Genomic DNA, 20634 nt, shown 5'->3' on the forward strand with positions numbered 1-20634 from the left:
GGAAGCCACTCCACCACCTCCACAGTGAGTTATGACTAAGACTTCTGGTGAAGAGGGGGCGTCCTAATGTTTATGCTGGAGCTAAACAGTTTTATGCGCCTATGAAATTTATGGGACATAGGCAGAGGCAGACAAAGTACTCAACTCCATTACTTGAGTGAAAGTACAGATACTGCTGGTCAAATATTACTCCATTACAAGTAAAAGTTGTAAAGACAGATTTTTACTTAAGTAAAAGTACAGAAGTACTCGCTTTTAAAAGTACTTAAGTACCGAAAGTAAATTTCCTTTTTTATGTCAACGCACTGTTTTATTGTTGTACGTAGTACTTGCAATACTTCTGAAGCAACTTAGAATACATTACACCTGCTGAATACACTGACTAACTTGTAGTATATTTGGAATAAAGAGCTTTTAACATATACCACTACATTAACTTCTTATTATTGAGTTGTTGTAAATAAATATCACATTTGCAACTGGTCAGTGGTCAAAAAATGCTGGGAAATCACTTCATGTAGCCCTACAAGAGTGATTACTGATAAACTGTAACTGATAAACGACTTTCTACTTCGAGGACCTTCATAGAAATGTAGTGAAAAGCACTAAGTTAAAGCAGTGAAGTTAAAGTCATAAGTTTCCAGAAAAAATAATACTCAAGTAAAGTGCAGATACTCAAAAAGTGTACTTAAGTACAATACTCAAGTAAATGTACTTAGTTACTGTCCGCCTCTGGACATAGGTGCATGAACACATCTGTGATTCACTGAAGATAACTTAATAAAACTCTGCAAACCTTTAGGAGGACTGAGTTACATCTCAAAATGACAAAGGCTCATAAATATTAATTAGGATATGTGCATGCTTTACTGTTTTTAGAAATAATTTATGTGATGCATTGCTTGCAGCAGAGTACATTTCTAAGCCAAAACAGAAATATGAACAACAAAATACCAACTAGAAATTTTGAAAATCATTTAAACAACGACTAAGCTGTTGCTTTTCAATATATAATGTTCTCAAATGGCCTTGGTTTGATATCCTCTTTTTTACATCCCATGCCCCTCTCAGTCCCAGGATTTTGTAGATCAGTGGATAAAAGCCTAGATCTGCAATGAAGCGTTAAGCATAACTTGTCCTTCTGGTGGTAATTTTTTCGATTCGAGTATAAGGTTTTAGGTTCTAATTTGCCCTAATAAAATTTTTTATTTTAATAAACAAAAATTTCAGCTGTATGTCAGGGGGTTTGGAGCAAGATTTTTGCATTTTGTTTTGCGATTCGACTGAAATGAAAGGCCATCCACAGAGAAGTAATAATTTGGGTATTTGGCGTTGAGGCCGTGTAGACACTCACCACAAATAAAGCAAGTCGTTTTCAGAACCTCCTCTTTCTTCTGCTTTTCACTTCTGAGGTCAGCAAAGGTGTCAATGATGACTCCAAAAATGAGGTTGAGGACGATGATGATCACCATGAAGAAGAAGAGGAGGTCGTAGATCACACGGGCTGCAAACAGAGGCTCCTACGGAGAAAAGAGACGCAAGAGGTTTTAATGTCAGTGTTGTTTCCAATTCAAGATCCTCCCAATCAACATTCAATAATAGACCAGTGTTCCTCTAACTCTGTCCAACTACCCTTATCTTTGAGCGACCAAACGCACTGTTTGAGAACTACAATATTAAAGACCTGATTTTTTTTTCCAAAAAATTATTTACTAAAAGAATGAAAAAATGATTGATTGGCTATTCCAAATGCACCAATCAGTGATCATAACAGCATTTGTAACAACAATGAAGTGTGTGATTATTCAACAGTGTTATTTTAGGATCAGTGAGATATCATAATAGCTTTTATAAAAAATTTTAATTTGTTTTTATTATTATACTTTCTGTTTTCAGAAATATATTTTTGGAGTCATCAATATATAAATATATATATATAATTTTTTTTTAGTATATATATATATATATATATATAGTTTTTATAATGATTTCAGATATCAATGAAAATTAGAAGTTTTAAGAAGTTTTTAATAATATATTTTTATTTTTATAGTAACGATTACTTTATTTCAAGTAAAAAAATAGCTTTAGTTTTTTAAATAATAATAATATATAACACTTTTCGGCACCGCTAGCATTGCAAAGTGGAACTGGAAAAAAGTGATTGTTTTCAAGCAGGTTTCCTGAACACCTATCTGCCATAGGCCGAATAAAAAGACAGTCCCACCCCAAATTAATATTGAGGCCCTTGTGTGGTACCTCTTTAGAAGGTTTGCGCAGAACATCTCCGACCCCACCGCCGCTCCGCAGGCCGTGGCTCAACACGGTGACGATGCACATGAGCAGCGAGTCGCACGTCCTCTCCTTATCCTCAATCACGACCGCAGTCGATTGTACTCCCACACCTGCAGGAAACAGAACATCAATAAGCGCTAAACAAACAAACAAAAAGTCTTACTAATCTGACAAAGCGCTCTGTAGTACTGTGGGATGTTCCACAGAAAGTTCTCAGACTGAACGGTCACATACATGCAAATCTTAAAGCAAAAATAGCATTTGTGCTTAAATGCTTTCCTAAAATAGGGCCCAAAGCTATCAGATCATAACACACATTACACATTCACAAAGAGCAAAGATAATTTGCAAACAAATACAGAACTATTTATACAACCAGATTTGTATATTTTCTAAAGGAAACGTGAGTGGTGCTAGCTATGATTGCGAAGGTGTTTCTAAAGATTTCTATTAAAATATTAAAATCTAAAAATATTATATCTATTAAATTAATGCTGTTTTTTTTACTTTCTATTTATCAAATAATACTGAAGAATTAAAAATGATAGAATGATTTCTGAAGGATCATGTGGCACTAAAGACTGCTGAAAATTCAGCTTTGCCATCACAGGAATACAGCATCTTAAAATAGAAAACAGTTATTTGAAATTGAAATTACAGTTTACAATATTACTGTTTTACTGTATTTTGCAGCCTTGGTGAGCATTAGAGACTTCTTTCAAAAACATAAAAAAAAATCTTACCAACCCTTAACTTATTAACAGTAGTGTGTGTACCAAAGTTTAAAGGGGTCATATGATGTGATTTCAAGTTGTCCTTTATCTTTGGAGTGTTACAAGCTGTTTGTGAATAGATAAGTTCCCTAAGTTCCCTTTGAGACTAAGCAAAGACTAAAGTCTCAAACCCAAAGAGATATTCTTTATAAAAGTTAAGACTCGTCCACACCCTCCTAAAATGCCTCGTTTAAACATGCCCCCACATATCTACCTCACTGTGTGAGAAAGAAGGCGTAACTTTTATTCTTGCTGTAGTATTGTTGCTGCCGCCGCCGCCATGTCGTGGAGTTTCGTTGTGGAAACTACTTTGTTTGGTCTTCCAAAAGAGGACACAACTAGAAATAAGTGGTTACGTTGTAATTACAACACTGTTCCAGAACAGTTCAACCCAAATATTCAGATGTGTGTAGCGCATTTTAAGGAGGACAAAGACTGTTTCCTGGGAGAGTAGCCTACAATGCCGGTGTTCTGACAAATAATGCTGGCTCACAGCCTGTAAGTTCGCTTTCATATTTAAAGAATTTGCCACTGATGATTCAAACGTGAGTTTTGAGCAGTGTAGAGTAGCGCTTGTTGTTCGTAGTTTCTCCGATCACAAATGCAGACAGAGTTTTATGTTTACGCAGCGCGATGCAACGCAACGCGTAAAAAGACAGTATAAGTCATTATAATCAGTAATTATGTCCCCACTGGATGCAACAAATGCCTCGTTTATAATAGGTTTTATTGTTTTTGTCTCGTTGCGTCGGGACACGGCATCACAGTATGGTAAGGTGCGTAACATTTCCGTCACACACTTGAGGTATTCAGCCAATCACAACGCACTGGATAGCTGGCCAATCACAGCACACCTCGCTTTTCAGAACGATGAGCTTTGTAAAAATTGACGCGTTTCAGAAAGGCAGGGCATAGAGGAGAAACAATAATGTACAGTATGTGGAAAATAATGTGTTTTTTGAACCTTAAACCACATAAACACATTTCATTACACCAAATAATGCTCTTTTTTAGCAACATCATATGACCTCTTTAATATTTTGATCATTTGTTAAACCTAAGAAACACCATTTATGAGAAATAGCAATGCTAGCCTAAGTTTCAAACTGGCCCCAAGTGAGGTCTTTCAATGTTAGCTGATGAGCTAAACAAGATAAGACACATTCCCGGGTGCAGACAGGCCATGCTCCACAGGTTCAGTGGGTTCCAATTGGCCGATCACCTCCAGTGATCAAATTAGGCTGGCCTTGCATCTTAAATTCGTACACACTCAAAGACCCGCTTACAAATCTGAATTATACTGGTCTGACCTCAAACCCCGAACCAGCATGAACCCGCTGAGCATTTAGTGCCTGACTGTAATTAACCTCCGACCACAAACATCACCCACATACCCTACCAGGGCTTCTTGAGGACACTGAGCCTCTCCTTTCCTTGTCTCATGACCAGGCCATACTACTCAGATTTAACTATGAGTCTGTGTGTGAAGGAGAGTTGTGGGTGATGGGGTCCATACCATCCATCACGGTCTCTGTGGAACAGTTCTCCCCTTTCCGGCACACCGCACCTGCCAGGAACTCTCCCATCTTACTGGCGGATTGCTCTGAACATAGGGGGAAAACTGCAGATTAGGAGCTATAGATTGTTACTTTTAACGAAACATTGTGTTTTATAATGAAATCAATATTTATTTAAATATGATTAATATACTATTATAATATATGATTTAATATAATTTTAGGTTTGGGGTACGTACGATTTTATATCTGAAAGAAGTTTCTAATGTTCACCAAGTATGCATTTATTTGATCAAAAATACAGTAAAAACTGTAATATTATTACATTACAATAATGTAATATTATAATATTATTACAATTTAGAATAACTGTTTTCTATTTGATTATGTTTTAAAATTGTATTTATTCCTGTGATGCAGAGCTGAATTGTCAGCATCATTACTCCAGTCTCCAGTGTCACATGATCCTTCAGAAATCATTCTAATACGCTGATTTGCTGCTCCAGAACATTTATTATTATTATCAATGTTGAAAACAGTTGTGCGGCTTAATATTTTTTAATATATTACGAATGCCTTTACTGTCACTTTTGCTCAGTTTAATGCATCCTTGTTGAATAAAATTATTAATTTCTTAAAAAAGAATCTTACTGATCCCAAACATTAAATGGTAGTATACATAACTTTTTCACATTAAAATAAGGAGAATTACATTTTTTTAATGATATAATAATGCTATTCAGGAGTGAAATGACCTGAATTGTCATTCAAATAGTCTCAGAATGTAAAAAATAGGATTTATTTTGTATAAGCATACAACAAAATTTCTTATTTCTTTCTTTTGATTTTAGGGTGGCCCATACATGTTATTGACATGTTTTGTGAAATAACCGGCTAGATCTTTAAAATCTGATCTGTTGCATGACACAACAAGAGATTTCCCATGTACAATGTGGACTGCCACGTCTATTTCAAAGATACATTTTCAGACTCCGAGCACAGCTTTGAGCAACATCCATCTGTTTTTCTCACCAAGAGTTTTATTGGGTATCCTGTCCACGGTCAGGATGAAATCATCCTTGAAGATGATGTATCCAACGATGGAGAAGAGGTAGACCAGGATGAGAGCCAGCACTGCGGTCAAAACGATCGAGCGGCCGTTCCTTGTTACACTCTTGATGACGTTTAACAGTGTCTCCTCTCGGTAGATCAGGTCAAAGAGCTGGAGAGAGACAGTGTGTGTGTATACAGTATACATCTTGGTGAACGTGTGAGAGGTCAGAGTTAGAAGAGACGTCCACGTGTGAAAGATAGGTTACGGTATGTCTGATGGAGTGATTGAAAGTGTGTTTGTGTATTACTCACAAGCAAGCTGTAGAAGAAGACATGAACAAAGACTCCAAGGCTGCATATAATGAGGTAAAGCAGATGATACAGGAACTCCACATCCATAATCATGGCCTTGTATCCTCTTGTGAACGTACCGCGATTTCCCACGAAACTCATTAGAAAAATCACTTTATTGCACACCTGAAATCACAACCATCACGTTAAGAGATTTCAGTGGAGTTACAAACTGAATTTTGGCTCATATATAAAAAGTTGAGGTCAAATTTAGCAATGAGAACATTTATCTGTAGCATATCATTAAGGATATACAAACAATTGAATCAACCACAAATTACAGGCTGAAGTAATTGCATCAGTTTTCAATGTCCGCATTATGAAATGTTTCCATTAACTTATTTTGAAATCTTTTTTATACATAAAACCACTAAATCAAAGCATTAAGCGAATTCTTTTCAATAATGTAAGCAAGCCTCAACTGTTAACTTCCTAAAGGGTGCAAGTCTGTTTATGAACAAAAAAAGTTACTAGCTCATGTTGTTTTGTAGGAAATAAATTACCGTTTAAATGTTCAGAGTCAGACTTTTTTTCTTCTTTTTTTGAAAGAAATGGAAACTATTATTCAGCAAGGATGCATTAAATTGATCAAAAGTGATAGTTAAGACTTTTACATTGTTACACTGTCATTTCAAATAAACAATTTTTTTAACTTCCTATTCATTAAAGAATCCTAAAAAAACTGTATCATGGTTTAATGCCTGAAATAGAAAACGGTTATTTTAAATTGTAATGATATTTCACAATATTACTGTTTTTATTTTATTTTTGATCAAATAAATGCAGTCTTGGTAGGCATTACAGAGTAAAATACTTGTTTTATTATTATATTTTTCTTTACAAAGATTCAAATCTTACAACCCCAAACTTCTGGAATTGATAGTTGGTTTGGATTCATTCACACTGCAAGCCTTAGTGCTCAATTTCGATTTTTGCTCAGATCCGCTTTTTTTTGTATAGCTGTTCACATTGTTGTTTTAAATGTGGCAAATATCAAATTTCCAGTGTGAACAGATCATGCTTCTGAATTGACCCGCATGCGCAAAAGAACAATACGAACAGGGTTGCCAGGTTTTCACAAAAAAATCTGCCCAATAGCCTCTCAAAACTAGTTCAAAACTATCCCAATCGTGTTCTGGGGGATATATCGCTTTAATGGGGTCGCTTAAACCCGCAGAGTTGAAAAACAACCAGTGGAAAAGATGAAAAAGTTGCCCAATTCTGCGGGAAAACTGAGGACTTGGCAACACTTGAACACTTGGCAACACTCGTCATATTGAAGTAAACACGGAGGACATAAAGTAAGCAATTACGCATTTATTTATAGTGTGATCTGTCGCAGAAGCCAGCGAAATTATGTGCAGGCAATATGAAAAATAAAGACAAGGATGTGGCAGAAGAGAGCAGAGTTTTGAAACTTTAAGAGCCCTTATGTTTTGCTTGTATATGGAGTTGTCACTGTAATACTTATAAGTTCTGACACATCACTGTACTTCCACTGACTACCTTTTACAACTGTCTTGATAGCTTTGGGTATGCAAAATCTTTGAAGTGACTCCCATGAGCGCAGAATCGTGACAAAAGTTGATCTAGAGTGACGTAAAAGTCGCATGAATTCCGATATGACTGTTCACACTGCAGACATCTGACCTGTATCGGATTTAGTATCACATATGGAAGTGGCACAAATCGGAATTGAAAAGATTAGATTCCATGTGGTTTGTGCTGTTCACACTGTCATGAGAAAAAGAGATCTGAGTCACGTGGGCCACATTTGCCTGCAGTGTGAATGTAGCCTAAGTGTGCACACTGTTAGGGGAAGTGTTATTGTGTGAGCTGAGTCCATTTTAACATCGGACTGTGAAAGCCGTGTGGAATCCCCCAGTGACGTTCGACACACCTTGGTGCAAAACATACCAAGTTGCCCTCTAACAACACCGCCGACCCGACGAGTTTTGTCAAAAGACTGTCGGTTCACTCACATTGAAGGCTCCGAGAAGGAACAGTGTGGGCTCCAGGCCGACTGAAAATATGAGGCGTAATATGGTGGAAGCAATGAGAGCCCGAATCCCGTGAGGTTGGGGCAGTACTATAACTATGGCCAGTGAAACCAACATTGCCGCCCAAAGCAGTGCAGAGAGGTGTGGCTCCAGGGTGCCTGAGGAAAAAAAGGTAAACACGTTTTAGTGCAATCAACACCACAGAAGTGACATGTTATCATGCCATCTGTCATGGTTGCAGCGTCACCGATGTTTCAGGCCTTGTCTTCAACTATCTCAGGGACTCAACTTAGATTTTGATCAACAATCCAGTGTGTTTCTGGGAATTGTGTCATTTTTAGGTTGTTTCAACATGTGCAGGCTGTCTCGATCAGATTATGGAAATATGAAGAATTCTGTCATTACTTCCTTGCCCTCATGATTTCTTTCTTCCGTGGAATACAAAAGAAAAAGTGAATGAAGACTTGTGCTACCGAGCTCCAAAACATTCCATATAATTAACATTTCATACAATTTCAGAGTCATACAGATTGTTATGGTACTTTTAGGTGCTTTTTTATAGCTCTTTCACTGCATATTGAAAATGGGAGTCAAGAAATTCAGCTAAACTTCATGATTACAGGTCATAGGCCTTCATGGTCATAGGCTTGCAACAAACAGAATTCCATTTTTAGGTGAACTACCTCTAACTATTTTTGAGAAATAACAGAAGTGCAGATGATAAGCTAAGATTATATTCATTGTCACTACCCATGACTGCACTGCGATTCTGTACAGCAGATCTAAATGGGATTCCCTGAAGTACTTGCAGTTTCACCTGTTGAACATGTTCGGGCACATTCTAGCCCTCAAGGGAATGATGCTTTGAAAAAATTTTTTTTGAAAAAAAGTTACATAACCCTGAAAGAGTGACACATTTGAATACGTTACGGTTCAATGAAGCTTTGTCATCAGCCGCTCTGGCATCGTTTTTAATCCTTGTTTAAGTCCTGTTCTATGCAAACGGCAATGAAATGTACAGTACAGCGAGGTCTTATGTGGGAATACATTAGTAGGATTGCTAAGCGGGTGTGTGTGTATATAGAGAAGAAAAATGAGATCAGTCTGATTTGCAGGATCTTCACAGAGGCAATGGTTCCAGATCACTCACTCGCTCTCCCGCCTGCGAGTAGACCACATGACAGGCGCTTGTTACATAACCCGGCGTGCTAAAAATATCACGGCTGAAAGATGCATGAGCGTCGGGTACCGAGCAAGGACAGACTTCACAGCCGAGCCGAGCTGGGGTTTGGACCGACAGGGCTGGTGGGCGGCCAGGAAATATTCAGAATCGAGGCTTTAACAATTCAACTACTCTCTTCTTCTCCTCCTGCCTTGCTCTTTGGCCCGAGTCACTCACCGCAGAGCAAGCCTTTTCTTGATAAATCTCCTGTGAAAACGTGGGAAAAGCCGCCAAGGAAGAAGTTGGGGTGATACGATCTTTATATAGGCGGAGCAAAATATTTAATCATTCCGTCTATATTGTGATTGGATGTTTACGCTGTCAATACAGGAGACAAACCAATGGGCCACTGGCTGTTCGCTGTCCCTGCGTGAAGGTTTTCTGTCGGCCCCTTAAGTGTGTCGGCCCACCGGGAAAATGCCCGGTATGCCCGATTACCAATCCAGCCCTGCCTGGAGCACAAACCCAGTCTTAAATGGTTAGTTCACCCAAAAGTGAAAATGAGCCCATAAATGACTCGCCCTCAAGTCATCCTAGGTGTATATGAGTTTCTTCTTTCAGATGAATCCAGTCGGAGTTATATAAAATGCCACTCAGCGCAACGCCAACATCTTACGTCATCCTCCTGGAGCTGCTTCCGTGTACAACTGTTGGCGCAAGCTACATTAAAGTGATTATTACGTTTTGAATATGGATATTTTTCTTACAAAATCACATCGATTCGCTACAGGAGGCCTCTGTTCACCCCCTGGAGCCGTGTGAGGCACTTTTTATGGATGGGCACTTTCTATTTAACTTCTTTTGGACTGATGCATGCAACACCCGCTGAGTGCCATGAAACAGCTTGAAAGATCAAAGACAATTTTTAATATAACTCCGACTGGATTTGTCTGAAAGAAGTCATATACACCTAGGATGACTTGAGGGTGAGTAATTTATGGGCTAATTTTCATTTTTGGGTGAACTAACCCTTTAAGTCGCTGGGGTATATTTTTAGCAATAGCCAAAAAAAACATTGTATGATTAAAAAATATCGATTTTTCTTTTATGCCAAAAATCATTAGGATATTAAAGATCATGTTCCATGAAGATATTTTGTAAATTTCCTACCGTAAATATATCAAAACTTAATTTTTGATTAGTAATATGCACTGCTAAGAACTTCATTTGGACAATTTTAAAGGTGATTTTCTCAGTATTTCGATTTTTTTGCACCCTCAGATTCCAGATTTTCAAATAGTTGTATCTCGGCCAAATATTGTCCTATCCTAACAAACCATACATCAATGGAAAGCTTATTCATTCACCTTTCAGATTAATTAAAAATGACCCTTATGACTGGTTTTGTGGTCCAGGGTCACATATTGAATCTGTACCAGAGCTGTAGTTCAGTGTGTTTTTGGCTCCCAGAGGAGCCCTTTGTTTTAGAGACTAAAAGAGATTTCAATTAAAAGCCCAAATGCTCATGCGCACTTTGAGAAAGGGAAAGGCCCAAAACAAAAGACCCCTCGGAGCCTGACCCCAGCCTGAACAATGCAGAGTTTATGCCAATCACAATGTGGCGCTTATGCCAGTCACAATGACTGGACAATCACTACTCAACACAACATACAAGAAAGAACGAAAGAAACACAGAAAGGCCTCATTACTTTACTTAGAAACATTACTTATACCTAGTTACGCCATCAGTTACATTTGAATGTAGGATGATATTGATCACAAACGTTAACACAGGCAGCTTGTGCTTAAGCTGTGATATAAGAATGAACGCTTTGTCTTTATCTGGGTCTCTGTTTTCAGGACCAAATCTCAGCTGACATAAACAGGTGTCGTATTCCTTCGACATGTATACAAACACACACTTTTGATCAGAAAGAGCAGGGAGGAGATATAGACACACAGTCCTAACAGCTTATGAGATTAGGGAAATAGTGTGCGTGTGAGCGCTGGAGTCAGGTGACATGTTATGCAAGTGATCTCGGATAAGAGGGCAAGATCAATAACCAGGTTATGCAGGAAAGTTATGTCGATAATTATGACACCCCATAAAGAACACACGCTTTTGGATCAGAAATGCTTTCAGATGTGTTTTAAGGTAGATATGTGTCTGTATTTTAGTTTTGTTTTCTCCGCATTTTTTTTTTTATATTTTACAAAAAAAATCATTCTTGATTAAATGCTTGATTGAATGTGTGGGTGGGCTGAAAATTTGAACTATATAACTACAAGAGAACTGTATGCTACTGAGGTAAGTGAAGGACATCATATCGCTTAGAATGAATGAATAATATAAGATGTGCTATGACAGAAGTGAGGCCAGCAACATTTTTTGTTGGAGCTCTGTTATGTAGGCCAAATTATGTCTTTCAGGGGCTGTTTGTGCTGAAAGTAGGTCAGTGAAGTGTCAAGTTCCAGCTTCTGTTGCTGACTGCACCCAATTACCTCCATGAAAACAGCAATCTGTACTCTAGCAATGTTAATCAAAGTTGTGGTTGGTATTCTAACAATTACAGAGCACTTAAAGGGATAGTTCATCTTCAGAACACAAATTAAGATATTTTTGATGCATTCTGACAGCTCTCTGACCCTCCCATAGACAGCAAGGGTACTACCACGATCAACGTCCAGAAACGTAGCAAGGAGATCTGTAAAATAATCCATGTGACATCAGGGGTTCAACCGTAATATTACGAAGCTACGAGAATACTTTTTGTGCGAAAAAATAAAATAAAAAAAAATTGTCTCCTCCGCATCACCCTGTAGTGTTCCGATGGAGAATATCAGCTGGACGTAAACATGTGTATGCTGTTCTGTGTCAGCTGCGTCACACGGATATGCTGTTTTCATTCAGATCAAATCACAACAACGTAGGAAACAGATTCGACAGCATACGTTGTTTACGTCCAGCTGATATTCTCCAAAATGGCACTACATGGTGATGCAGAGGAGATGAATTGTTGAATAAAGTCGTTTTTTTTGTGCACAAAAAGTATTCTCGTAGCTTGTTAATTAGCTTTTGAACTTTGAAAATTACGGTTGAACTTCTGATGTCACATGGATTATTTTACAGATCTCCTTGCTACGTCTCTGGACTTGGGAACATTTCAATTGTATTGCTGTCTATGGAAGGTCAGACAGCTCTCAGATTCCATCAAAAATATCTTAATTTGTGTTCCGAAGATAAGCGAAGGTCTTACAGGTTTGAAACGACATGAGGGTGAGTAATTAATGACAGAATTTTCATTTTTGGGTGAACTATCCCTTTAAGTGTGTCACAAAGCACAGTATGTTGAAAAGAGTATGCCAAAAGTCCCTAGATGGTCTACTATTTCAGGTAGATTTTTGAAGTGTGGATCCGTGCACCCTCTAATGGCTAATATTACCCACAATCCATTGTGCTTTGGTGAAGGATTCCGTTCAGAACTACAAACACGAATAAAAAGTGTTAAAAAACAAACAATAAAATGGCAGATGTGCGCGACCAACAGTTAACTAGAGAGGTTTAGATAAAGGGGTTTGAGTTACTAATAATCAACATTTAACCTGGTAAAAAAAAAATTATATTAACCAAAATATTAATAAAAATATGAGCAGAGGTCTCCGCATAAAGACCCATGGCTGGCAGATCAACGTGCTACTTCTTTTCTCTCCAATATGGTAGGAAGTTCAATTAAATTAAATGTGGAGGATGTTAAATGTGACAAGATGATTGACAGGCCAGTTTACAGCGACAGGGTGTGTGTAACTGCGACAGAGCGGTCCGTTAAAGACGCAATTGTATGATGTGATAGTATGTCCCAAAGCTTGCCTACTCTTCTACTACACACTCAAAAGTGTGTACCTTTTCTTCACCAAAAGAGTACATACTATAAGGGCATAGTATTGTGCCTGCAGTTCGAAAAAAAAATTTTTGTATGGAAACTTCCCTATGCAGTTCCCCTTGGGGGAATCCTCGCTGCCATTTTTTAAGTGCGTTCCACTTCATAAAGTGGAGGGCTAAAGTTTATATGGACAGACCCTCGACCCTTTGACTTTGACTGAGGGACTGCTACTTCATATGCACACTTCAGGCCACTCCATAGACCACAATGCAACATGATTATGACGTCTTCGCAGATTGCGTTTAATTTATCCCCATCCCAAACAAACTCTATAATATATCATTTTTAAAAAACATTTATAACAACCTAAGCATACCAGTACACATATAGAATACTGCATCAAACTAATTCGTAAGGGAAAAAATTTGAATAATGAATCAACTCCATGGAAGATTCAAAGTGATCAAGGGCCTAGGATGTTCCAATTCAGCCCATTGCAAAGGTTCCTCCAGCAGTGGACACTCATGCAACGTAATCAGTGACGTATATCCGAGCTAATGAGATGGAGGGAAGTTAGCGAGTGAAGGGCATAAAAAAAATGAACTGGAACCCAGCCCTCGAGAACACGGGGCGATTCTTGGCCATAGTGAAATCATGCAGAACAAACAGCCTAGAACAGTGACAGATTTGGCTGAATGTGATAGAAAAAAAATCCCTCCCTTTTGTACTTGGTGTGTTGCCCTATCGCCCTAATGAAGAAACCACCCCTGATATATATTATAATATAATTTTATTATAGTACAATATATTATAAATATAATATATTATAATACTTCAGAAATTATATTTATACTTAAAATTATATTTATTTTTTTTCTTTTATAATATTATATTTTTATGTGTTTATATTTATATACATTATATGAAAAGAAATACAAATTACATTTGTACAGAATTTCATGGCAAACAGTAAAAATACTTGTGTCTCACCTCCACGCACTCCTTCCAGTGGATAGAAGAATGCTACCAACAGGTTCATGAGGACGGCGAGATTAAAGGAGATGCTGCTCCAAAAGGACATGTTACGGGAACACCAGTACAGAATGGGCTGAGCTAGAGGAGGCAGCAAGTAAAAGAAATTAAATTCCAAATGTTAAAGGGACATGTACACTAACACGGCACAATATGCACATTTGCAGAGTGTTTATTTGGATGCTATCACAAAACTAAAAGGGCCCAATACTACACCCCTGATGCACACCATGTCAGAGCTCCACATACATGGTTCTGTCTAGGCATGGGCCGATTACCGGTTTCAAGGTATACCACGGTTTGAAAATTTCACGGTTTCAAAACCACTCATATTTTCCGTTATACCATTCCTGCGGTATGCGCTGTTTTTCATGTCTCCTCAAAGACTGAACATGTAAGAATCCCTCAGGTTGAGTGCAGTGTAGAGATTAACACGACTCTCCTCCTCCTGTTGGTTCGAGCGAGCTGTCAGTCACGTGTGTAGGATGGCCGAACTTAAGAAGCTGCCCCTGGAACTTACGCAATCGGCAACCGGACGTTTTTTTTCTCTTATTGCAACTCGGCTCTGTTCTGGACTTGCACAAACTGCGTTGCAATGCAATCATTTTCCAAAATGTAATTTATGTGAAAATATGAAGACTGTAAATGCCCGTGATACTGTGAAACCGTGATATTTTTGCTTAAGGTTATCATACCGTCAAAATCTCATACCGCCCCATGCCTAGTTCTGTCACAAACACAAATGGACAGATTTTATTAGGAACCATTTGCTGATATTCAAACAAGCACTTGCGTTTGAGCACTGACACAACGACATTGGTTCAAACCAATTGTGTGACTTTGGAGCAGGATCACCAGGTTGCCTGAACAATGGATGATGACAGTGTTTGAAATTAGTGAGTAAAGTAATTATTTTTGCAATTCTGTTTGGTTTCGGCAGTAAGTCAGAAATTACACATTGCACCTTTAAAACTGCCTGTTACAGAAAAATGTAATGCACTGTGGTTTGAAGAAAGAAAATAATCTTACGTAATACGACAATGCCTACTGGGAAGAAATAACGGATGATGTCACTAACAAGTTCCAAGGAGCACTGCTCATCTTTTATTTCTTCCAAGTTGAATTGTTTTTGATTTTTGTTTTTTTTAGGTGATTGATTGCATTATGTCATTCTACAGCCTTCTACTAAACATCACAAGGACAGTTGTGCGTTAGTTTCCATGGCAATCTCAAGGACCAATTCTAATTGATCTCAAGCTCAAATGTGATCCAGCTGACCATGCACATTTCCAATTACATCCAATCAGGACAACATCCAATGCACTAACTTTGTTACTTCTAGAATTCCTTTGAAAATATAATTTTGTTTTAGTTAAACAATGTTATTCCAAATAAAACACATATTGAATTAAGATAGAAGCTGTTTGGTCAGTTGTGCAGTTGTATAGAGAACTTTCACCACCCGCACTTAAAATTGAAATCAAAAACCATATAAATATGGCCAAAGAGTTCAAAGGGTTCCTTAGTGGGGCCAAACCATATACGAGAGCTTGGTGACCTCAACCGCCACCTTTGTTTTGACCCATGACTCTTTGAGGAGTCTGGCTGGAGGATTTAGTTTCTGTGCTATGGCTATTTTGACAGGGGGTTTTTGTCTGAAAAGAGGAACTGGAGGAGGGGACTTTCACACACAGACCGCCACACTCATGACTTGGGGTTGCAGCAATGGAACATTGCTTCTACTTTGATTCAGTCTGATAAAAACCTTCACATGTCAGTCACATAGGTGCATTGCTAACTAACAAGGAATTCACACCCTCCTTTTTATTAGCAACTCATGACCAAAAGACTCAAAAGATACAAACAAGAACTGTGGCCAAATGTCCCATGCAAGAAAAATAACTGTCGCAAAGCCCTCCGTCTGTCGATCTGCTTTTTGACATGGTTCAGATCCTTATCTTGCAGTTTTTATCTTATTGCGGTTCACCTCATGCTCTTCCTGTCTGAGAATTCTTATCCTTTTCCAAATAACCCATTTTCTACCATCCTTGCCTCACCTTTCCAAATCCTTTTCCACAGAAACCGAATTTCGAAATGCAACAGTTCAATGCAACAGTCAAAAGTGCACGGGTACTGGCTAATTTAATCCGGTTTCAGTACCTTTGAGATTTAAAAAAAATATATATATTCTAGTACTTTGACATCCCAATTCAGCATGGCCATTATCCCAACCTCGACCTTTGATCAGTTTCTGGTTCAAGCAAGCTTTAAAACCAGCAGGTTTTAAGGGCTGGTGCAGAGCCAGTTGGAAATGGTTCCAGATTGGTCACCAGCACCCGGTTGGTGGAAAATGGGTTTTAGATCCATCTAAAACATCCGAAACATCATCTGTTTTTTTGATCCCTCGCTCAGCTTATTTCCGTAATCAGCTTTTGTGATGTAAGCCGCCATGTGTGTTTGTTTGGGATCCATTCACACTTCTCCCTGACCCATCTTCCTTCTTTGTTTCCCAATCCTTCAAGCGCACATAAAACTAAAATCTTAAGCAAGCCTAAACAATTTTTAGTTACAGGTTTTATCTTGTCTATCTTACATAAGTTAACGTTTACACCCCCTCCCCACTGCCCTGGCTTGAGGGGTCAGGGTGAGGCATGCATCCCGGCACCCAAAAGCAGGGCGCACTGCATGAAAAGAGCCCTGATGGGTCCCTGGAGGCTGAGGGAGTGGAGAGGGCGTGTAAAGCAGCTTACTAGGTTGTAGAGGAAGGGAGTGCGCACGCACAAGGCACGGCGTTTGCGTTACCAGTGGCCTCTTGAGTACCTCGCAGCTTCTTCTGCCAGTTCATCTCGTTGAAGAGGTCTTCGGAGCGTAAGAAGAAGTCATTGATCTTGCTGCCCTGCTCGTCACGCTCCGTGGTGTAATAGATGCGGAGCTTAGACTCCTGGGTTAGGAATTCGCAAATGTTGGGGACGGGAAAAACTATTTGCTCCATTGTGCGATCCAGGCGGATGATCTGTAAGGGAAAAACAGATGTTGCAAGCTGTCTGGATTGGCTATAGTGGTGGTTAGAACTTACAAACAGAGTTGTTGTTTTGTTTTTTTCTTGTCGCCTCTAATGGTGCAATCACATTAGCGAAATTTCAGCGAATTTTCAAAAGTAAAGAAAGGTCCACTATCCAATGTCAATAGTGATAGCATTGCTTCAAAAAAGTCACTATCAAACCAAGCAGCTTTATGTTGGACTATTTGGTGAATTTATGTAACAAAATTATACAGGAGCGAAATCTGTGTAGGAAATCTTTTTTCCATTACGCGAAACTCCCGATTGCATAGATGCTTTGAAATGGGATTTTGCCCGCAAAAATTTAGCAAAGCAATGGTAAATGTAACCATACTATAAGGGACAAAGCTATTTATTTAAGATAAACACAACATATAGCAATTCAAATTGTATATGAACAAACTTTGGCATAATAGGACTATTTTTTTATTTTCTGTTGCTATGCTATGCAATTGCTAAGGTTTTCAGAGGATTTTTAGAGTGTTCTGTGTATAAAAAAAATCTATGATATTCTGGTCGCTACAATACAAGTCTATAGGATTTTTTTGGTTCGGCAGGTGAAATTTGTAAATCTAATCACTTTGAAAAGATTGCTTCATGTCCGTAGCATAAACGTCAGTGTTTTTCAACAAATGAACAATATTAATAGTGATGATTGTGTACTCAAGTCTGAGAAACTATGGATGCTGTATGCATAATGGCCACCATAGATGGACACCACTGACCTCGATTTGTGCTGTGTGTTTGGCGTAGTGCTCTAAAGCTTCATCTCCCTCCCCATACGTCCCTCCTGGCTTCAGCATGGCCTGGAGTTCCTTGTTGTGTCTGGCTAGCTGTGGGTGCATGTGGAAAAAGGGATGATGCTATGCTTGTTTTCATTGAGACAGTGTATATAGTGACGAGACAGTGTATATAGTGACGTGACGTGACATGTGGCCAAGTATGGTGACCCATACTTGGAATTAGTGCTCTGCATTTAACCCATCCAAAGTGCACACACAGCAGTGAACACACACAGCAGTGAACACACACACACCGTGAACACACACACACCGTGAACACACACCCGGAGCAGTGGGCAGCCATTTATGGCCTTGCTCAAGGGAACCTTTGAAGGTGGGAGAGAGTGCTGTACATTCACTCCCCCCACCTACAATCCCTGCCGGTACGAGATTCGAACCCTCAACCTTTGGGTTACGAGTCCGACTCTCTAACCATTAGGCCACGACTTCCCCCTTATATGTAATCACCTGTATGGCCTTGCTGTTTTGCTCATAACACACTTTACCATCAGCGAAAAGCCAACGCCTGTCTGAGAAATGAAGAGCGCAAACCTGAACTCATACCTGCCCAACGTAGGTTACTGTAAAATAATAACATACCTAATCTATGAATGTTTCGGAATATGATGTATTATGTAAAAATGATGTAAAAATGTATTATGTATTTTATAAAAGTGTTTTATTACATTTTTAACATTATTTACCTAAAGTTGGGGCCAGATTTACTAAACAGGGCAAATTAGCGTGAGAGCGCAATTCCAAAAAAACGCTAATGGGAGTGGAAATTTCTGTGGGTGATTTACTGACAATGCGCAAGTGGAGCGTTAAATAATGGGGCAAATACCAGTAATCTGACGAGTGCAAGCGTAAACCACGTTGCGCAATTCATTTTAATACTCTCCTCCCATAAATTTTGCATCTGAAAGGGAAACTCCAACAAATGCATATTCAATAAAGTCAGGCGCAAAAATAACAGCATCCATGCCTTTTCAGTGCTAATTCTTCACTAAGCGTCTTTAGAAAATCCTGACAGTACTAGTTTAACACCAAAAGACATTTTGTGCTGGCACAAGCTGTTAGTAAATCTGGCTATTGATCTCCTTCTTAAAAAAACAGCTAAAAAAAACATTCAAAATTCTCATAATGACCCAATTACAATAAGAACTGAGGGTCAAAGCCCAGCAGTGAACCAATAAACTCTGTTTAAAAAAACACGGCCAGTGTAGCCACCACAGATGAACTGAGCCTCAACCTGTAAAAGCATATTTCTCTATTATTTGGGTAAAAATAAATCAAAGGGCCCTGTCTAATATAGGTTATGTTCCCTGGTCTTTTTATTCACCAACTTCTGATTCCAAACAGTGTCATTTGGAGGGCCGGTGAAAAAGCTGCTCCATTCCTAACATGGTTAAATAACTGATCCGCCGACGATGACCCAGATAATTATGTGAATAGGCTGAAAATCTATACTGAAGCGCACAGGGGAGGGGAAGACGTGATATAATCCTGACATCTGACACAGTGAACGCAGTGAAAGTGTGTGTAAGTGCATATTTGTGTGCGTCACCTGATGGGCCAGGATGTAGATGTTGTGACCCACATTTCGTGGAGAAGCGGCGTGCTCTTCCTCACCGTGCTCATCATCATCGTTGTGTTCTACCTCAATCTCTCCCTGCATGTAGGCCTTTTTGATCACCTCCACCTGTACACCAACCAAACATTTAAATAATGACAGTAGATGGTTTGTCACCAAATGCAAAACAGAAAATCTGCCAGCTGGAACCGGAGAAAGATGTGTTTTCAATGCAAAGAGCCATTCACCAGTTCTTTAGGCCTCATGTTATACAGGATTCGCTCCGCATTCTCACTGTCGTGGCGGCTTTCCATGATGGCAAGTAGCAGTTTTGAGGCGTTATTCTGCAACAAAAAGATGGTTCACGTCAATTATTTTGGACTGAAGTGAAAACGACATATCCCATAATGCTGTGGAAGTGTTCTCACACCTTGAGCTCCAGGACCAAGTCCATCCTCTTTTTTCCGAGAGGGTTGATGTCATTGAGGATGAGAGCTATGATGATGTCAATGCCATTACATTCATGTGTGGCAATACAATTCTGAAAGGAAAAGATGTTAAACAAACTCTTTCAAAAGTTTGGTGTTGGTAACAGAGCATGTGAGCGGAGCGGGGAGGTAATATTTCCTTAAGAGCGCAGAGCGCCTTTCTGAAGATTCCGCTCCGCTCGCTCAATACGCTCAGCGCCGCTCGCTCAACCCAGAATGCCCTTTGGTGATTTGCTTGTTCGAGATCGAGAATCTGTAGAGATCGAGAATAGTAGAGCAGTTATGGAGTTCAGATATCGTTTCAACGAAGTTGCAAGCCTTATACATAAATGTAAAGTAAAAATCAAAGTTAAGAATGAGCAGGGAGAAGAAACTGAGAGGGAGTGCGGGGAGACTGTTAAAGTTAGTAAAGATTCATATTGGAATCTGAAGCGGCACATTGCCAGAAAGCACGAGGATGTGCTACACAAACATGGTGCCGCAAAAGGTGAGCTAGTTACATACCATAATAAATGAATAAACAGGTAGGCTAAGGTTATATTCGGTTGTACGGAGCCCCAATCATGACATCCAGACAAAATCACAGCCACGAATTTAGAATAGGCTAGTTCTCTTTTATGCTAGGACTACATTATGGCCACGAATTAAGAATACATTTTTTCGTTT

General features: G+C 39.0%; 1 protein-coding gene across 1 annotated transcript in view; it reads right to left on the bottom strand.

Annotated features, from left to right (window-relative positions):
- Positions 1-20634, bottom strand: part of LOC107573079 (inositol 1,4,5-trisphosphate receptor type 1-like) — a gene marked incomplete at its 5' end in the record, with an annotated part of 94693 nt that overhangs the window by 16752 nt on the left and 57307 nt on the right. The window contains 12 exons of the mRNA XM_016259518.1: positions 1355-1520; positions 2260-2405; positions 4585-4671; positions 5618-5807; positions 5951-6115; positions 7972-8147; positions 14023-14145; positions 16846-17077; positions 17851-17958; positions 19475-19609; positions 19729-19824; positions 19911-20048. Coding sequence (XP_016115004.1) covers positions 1355-1520; positions 2260-2405; positions 4585-4671; positions 5618-5807; positions 5951-6115; positions 7972-8147; positions 14023-14145; positions 16846-17077; positions 17851-17958; positions 19475-19609; positions 19729-19824; positions 19911-20048 — 1762 coding nt within the window. The remainder of the gene's footprint in view (positions 1-1354; positions 1521-2259; positions 2406-4584; positions 4672-5617; positions 5808-5950; positions 6116-7971; positions 8148-14022; positions 14146-16845; positions 17078-17850; positions 17959-19474; positions 19610-19728; positions 19825-19910; positions 20049-20634) is intronic.

Source organism: Sinocyclocheilus grahami, unplaced genomic scaffold (genome assembly GCF_001515645.1).
Source record: "Sinocyclocheilus grahami isolate Dianchi unplaced genomic scaffold, SAMN03320097.WGS_v1.1 scaffold1863.1, whole genome shotgun sequence".
NCBI classification, from domain to species: Eukaryota; Metazoa; Chordata; class Actinopteri; order Cypriniformes; family Cyprinidae; genus Sinocyclocheilus; species Sinocyclocheilus grahami.